The sequence below is a fragment of the Salvia splendens genome, chromosome 13 (genome assembly GCF_004379255.2).
Source record: "Salvia splendens isolate huo1 chromosome 13, SspV2, whole genome shotgun sequence".
In the NCBI taxonomy this organism is placed as follows: Eukaryota; Viridiplantae; Streptophyta; class Magnoliopsida; order Lamiales; family Lamiaceae; genus Salvia; species Salvia splendens.
This window is the reverse complement of record NC_056044.1, coordinates 19,728,097-19,732,680: the sequence shown is the minus strand read 5'-3', so window position 1 is coordinate 19,732,680 and position 4,584 is coordinate 19,728,097. Positions and strand designations below refer to the sequence as shown.

At 43.4% G+C, this 4,584-nt stretch overlaps 1 protein-coding gene across 1 annotated transcript; it reads left to right on the top strand.

Annotated features, from left to right (window-relative positions):
• Positions 1 to 2,673: 2,673 nt before the first annotated feature.
• LOC121761410 (3-ketoacyl-CoA synthase 7-like) lies at positions 2,674 to 4,191 on the top strand. Its single transcript, XM_042157058.1, has one exon. The coding sequence runs from the start codon at positions 2,679 to 2,681 to the stop codon at positions 3,999 to 4,001; it is 1,323 nt and encodes a 440-aa protein (XP_042012992.1). The 5' UTR covers positions 2,674 to 2,678; the 3' UTR covers positions 4,002 to 4,191.
• Positions 4,192 to 4,584: the final 393 nt, after the last annotated feature.

Here is a 4,584-nt window from a genome sequence, read left to right as displayed (position 1 = left end):
GAAATTAATACATTACAATACGAATTAAAAAAATACGCAAACTCAGCGATGGCGGTTATGGGCCCACACTTCTTCAATCATGTTGTTCATGAGCCGAACATGGTCTTGTTGGTTGCGCATTGAGACCTGGCTAGAACCTCATTGAAGCCTGGCGTTAATCCTCTAGTGGGTGGCTCGGTCGCCGTGCTGGACGAGCTAGATGCGCCGTCATCATCGTTCCAGTCGGTGATGCTCCCACCCTCATGCTCGACTATCATGTTGTGCATGATTATGCATGCATACATGACATCGGCGATGACTTTCTTGAACCAGAGACGAGCCTGCCCTTTCACAATTGCCCACCGTGCTTGGAGCACACCAAATGCCCGCTCGACATCCTTCCGCGCCGGCTCCTGCTTTTGGGCAAATAAAGCCCTCCTCTTCTCACCAATTGGGCAGCTGATCGTCTTCAGAAAAATAGGCCACCGTAGGTATATGTCGTCGGCCAAGTAGTACCACATGTGGTGTTGGCGTATGTTGGTAGTGAACTCGATGGCCGGGCCGTTGCCATTGCATTGCTCGGTGAAGAGGGTGGATGAGTTGAGGACGTTAATGTCGTTGTTCGACCCGACTACGCCGAAGTAAGCATGCCAGATCCAGAGCCTATGGTCAGCGACGGCTTCGAGGATCATCGTCGGGTGGCTGCCCTTGTATCCACTTGTGAATTGGCCTCTCCACGCCGTCGGACAATTCTTCCACTGCCAGTGCATACAGTCGATGCTCCCTAGCATCCCAGGAAAGCCGTGCGCCGTCTCGTGCATCTTTATCAGGCCCAGTCAATCAGCGGCAGTCGGCTTGCGCTAATATGTGTCGCCGTAGGCCTCCACAACTCCCCTACAAAATCTCTTCAGGCACTCCCGGCCTGTTGTCTCCCTGACGTGGAGGTACTTGTCGAAAATGTCCGATGTGGTGCCGTAGGCCAACTGACGGAGTGCAGACGTACACTTTTGCAACGGTGAAAGTCCGAGTCTGCCGATGCCGTCTTCCCGATACGTGAAGTATTCATCACGTGATGACAACGACCGGACAATGCTGAGAAAAAGGTAACGCGGCATTCTAAACCGACAGCGGAAAATAGTCTCTCCCCGCCGTGGTTGATCGGCTAAATAGTTTGAAATCAGACACTCGTGAGCTGCAACGCGGTCGCGTCGGACAGAATTCCGACGTCGAATAGGCCTGTGGATCTGCTCCGCCGCTGCCTCCGCCTCCGCCGCCGCCGCTGCCGCTGCCGCGCTGCATTTGGGCTAAGCATTCCGCCATGACCTCTTCAACGACTGCATCTAAGGCTTCCGAGGTGGACGAGGTCGAACTACCCGACTCCGAGTAGCTAGAACTAGTGGCGTCATCGTCGTTGTTCATTTTGGTATTTGAGAGAGGTAGAAATGTGAGAGATGAGCGAAATGAGAGAGGTGAGATGTTCGTACGAACAAGTGAATGAGAAACGAGGTTTAAATAGCCATAAAAAACGCGTGACATCGTCCGCGACCATCGTCCGCTGATCCCATAATGGCGCGGACGATGGCGCGGACTATAGGCCATCATCCGCGCCATAGGGCGCGCCCTATGGATCGGCCGCGGACAAAGGGAACGGACGATGGCGGGCACCCACAATGAAGGCATCGTCCGCGCCCGAGTACGATGGACGCCATAGGGCGTGCCATCGGGCACCCGTTACGTAGTAAGATTCTAGAGAGAAAACAAATGCATTGAGATTTTAGATAGAGAAAAGATACGATGAATCTGTGTCAAGATGGTATACATAGAAAAAGCCCCCCCCCAAATATTTTTAAAGCTTATTATCTGCTCTGCAAAGTGGTTTGATTGATTGATTTATAGTGAAATCGGCTTTAATTACCATTAACTGTTAGTCTAAACATTATATAGATTAGGGAGGCAATATTGTTGTACTCCCTTTGTTCCCTCATAGTTGAAGTAAAATTTTTCAACACATAGTTTAAGAAAGAGATGTTTAGTGTGTTAAATAAATAGATAAAAAAGTAAAAGAGAGAAAAATGTAGAGAGAATAAAGTAGAAAGTGAATAAAGTAAAAGAGAGTAAAGTAAGAAAGAGAAAAAATTTACTATACATGGAAATATTTCAACTTTGTGGGAACTTCCCGAAATGAAAAAATGACTCAACTATGAAGGAACGGATGGAGTATTACTTCTTCAAATTTAGTTTGAGCTTTTTATATTAAATTCAATAATTTAGGCTTTTAACAATATAGAAAATTTGATTTGGACTTTTAATATGTTGCTGTCTATAAATTAACTTTATTTGTATTTAAGTATATTAGTTTGGGTAAATATACTAAAATTATTAAAATTAGTATGCGTAGTTATATTGAGTTGATTTTGATTTATTTTACTTGAATATTGTTGTTTATAACTTTGAGTCCTATTTCTTTTTCTATGCTTCTTAAAATATTATATTTATGAATTTTGGTAAAAATAAATTTATTAATTGCTTGCTTGACGCATATAGTAACAGACAAGAAGCAAAAAATGCATGATACCAACAAGCTCCAACTTCTATGCATGCATTATTCATGATCAAAGTAGTAATCCCATTAACCATAACTAATTTATAACATAAGACCGATGCAACCTGCAGAAAAATAAGAATTGGCATATGAGAAAATGTGTATTATTTTCTCCTCTGAATATGGAGTAGCTATTGCTATCGCCATCGCCTCGCTGTTACTTGTATACTTGTTTTCTTCCTCCAAAGCCCGTCCTATTTACCTAATAGACTCCTGCTGCTACCTACCACCTCCTAATCTTCGTGCCACAGCAGCTAACTACATAGAACACTTTGAACTATGTGGTGCTCATGAGAGAGAAGGTATCGACTTCCAAACCAAGATGATCAAAAGATCAGGTATTGGTTGTGAGGCATGTCTTCCTGTTTCAGTACATCAAATCCCACCTGATAAATCTCTGAGCTGCACCCAAGAAGAAACAGAAACAGTTCTTTTCACAGTAGTGAAAGACCTCCTCAGCAAGCAAAGTATCAACCCCAAAAGCATTGACATTCTAGTAACCAACTGTAGCATCTTCTGCCCCACACCATCCATTACATCTATGATCATAAACAAGTTTGGGCTGAGAAGCAATATCAAGAGTGTGAGCCTCAGTGGAATGGGATGCAGTGCTGGCCTTGTGGCCATTGGTTTAGCGAAAGATCTTTTGAGAGTACAAGGCAACTCGTTGGCTTTGGTTCTCAGCATGGAAGCAGTGACCCCTAGTGGCTATGATGGTAGCATCAGGTCCATGCTTTTAGCTAACACGCTTTTTCGTATGGGAGGCGCTGCTGTCTTGTTGTCGAACAAGAAACAAGACAGGTTGAGAGCCAAATACAAACTTCGCTATCTCTTACGAACACATATGGGGTCAGATGATCAATCATACCACTCAGTCATCCAGAAAGAAGATGGAGCAGGCTCTGTAGGTGTTGCACTATCGAGATCTCTTCTACATGTTGCAGCAAATGCCCTGAAAATAAATTTAACAGAATTAGGACCTTCTTGCTTACCACTTTCAGAGCAGCTTCTATATGGATGGTCAGTCTTTCAGAATGCAGCAACAAAACGGGAAGTATACGTACCAAACTTCAAGAAGGCGTTTGAGCATTTCTGCATACATGCAGGTGGAAAGGCAATCATTGATGCTGTGGAGGAAAGGCTAAGGCTGAAAAAAGAAGATGGAGAAGCATCCAGGATGACGCTCCACAGATTCGGCAACACTTCATCTTCTTCTGTTTGGTACGAGTTGAGCTATCTAGAGGCGAAAGGCAGGATTAGAAAGGGTGACCGGGTGTGGCAAATTGCATTTGGTAGTGGCTTCAAATGCAATAGCGCAGTTTGGGAATGCATATCCGAACAAGATCATAACATCCGAAATGTTTGGTCGAGTAGCATACATTTGTACCCAATTCAGATCCCTGATGTAATAGATCACTAATGAGCCCTTGATAATGTTTCATAATTCATAGATGTAACATCAATACAGATTAGAAACACCAGAACGCCTTACAGAAACTAAAGGTCTGATAGACAATCTATTCTAAGATGTTATATCAAGCATACTCTCTGGGAATTAATGTATCATAGATATTTATCAATTCATTACAAGTCAAACATACATTGTACAAGCATTGGGTGCTCCACAACAAGACACTTAAGAACTTTCCCTTTTCCATCGAACCTAGTGCTCCCAAAAGTTTTATGCACGCGCACACAACACAAACACAAACACAAACACACTAGTTGACAAGGGATGCAACATCTGCATCGCTCTCTGAAAACTTTATTTTAGCAATTTATAGTTCTGTGGGCATTAGACACACGCTAGCATCTAATATCCATATGCAAAAAAATCACACAGGTGTGTATTTGTACATACACAGTTGTGCACAAATCAAAATGTAATGGTGCATAATTTACTGTACTTGGTCCAGAATCAATCATATACCATAGATGCTGATAAGGCTCGTTTCATGCATTGGTTGTTGGGTAGATTTATATACTTTCGGGGAGTTAGAGTG

Bases quoted from the DNA above. Each gene is read 5' to 3' on its own strand.
- LOC121761410 (XM_042157058.1), top strand. From the start codon at position 2,679: ATGTGTATTATTTTCTCCTCTGAATATGGAGTAGCTATTGCTATCGCC.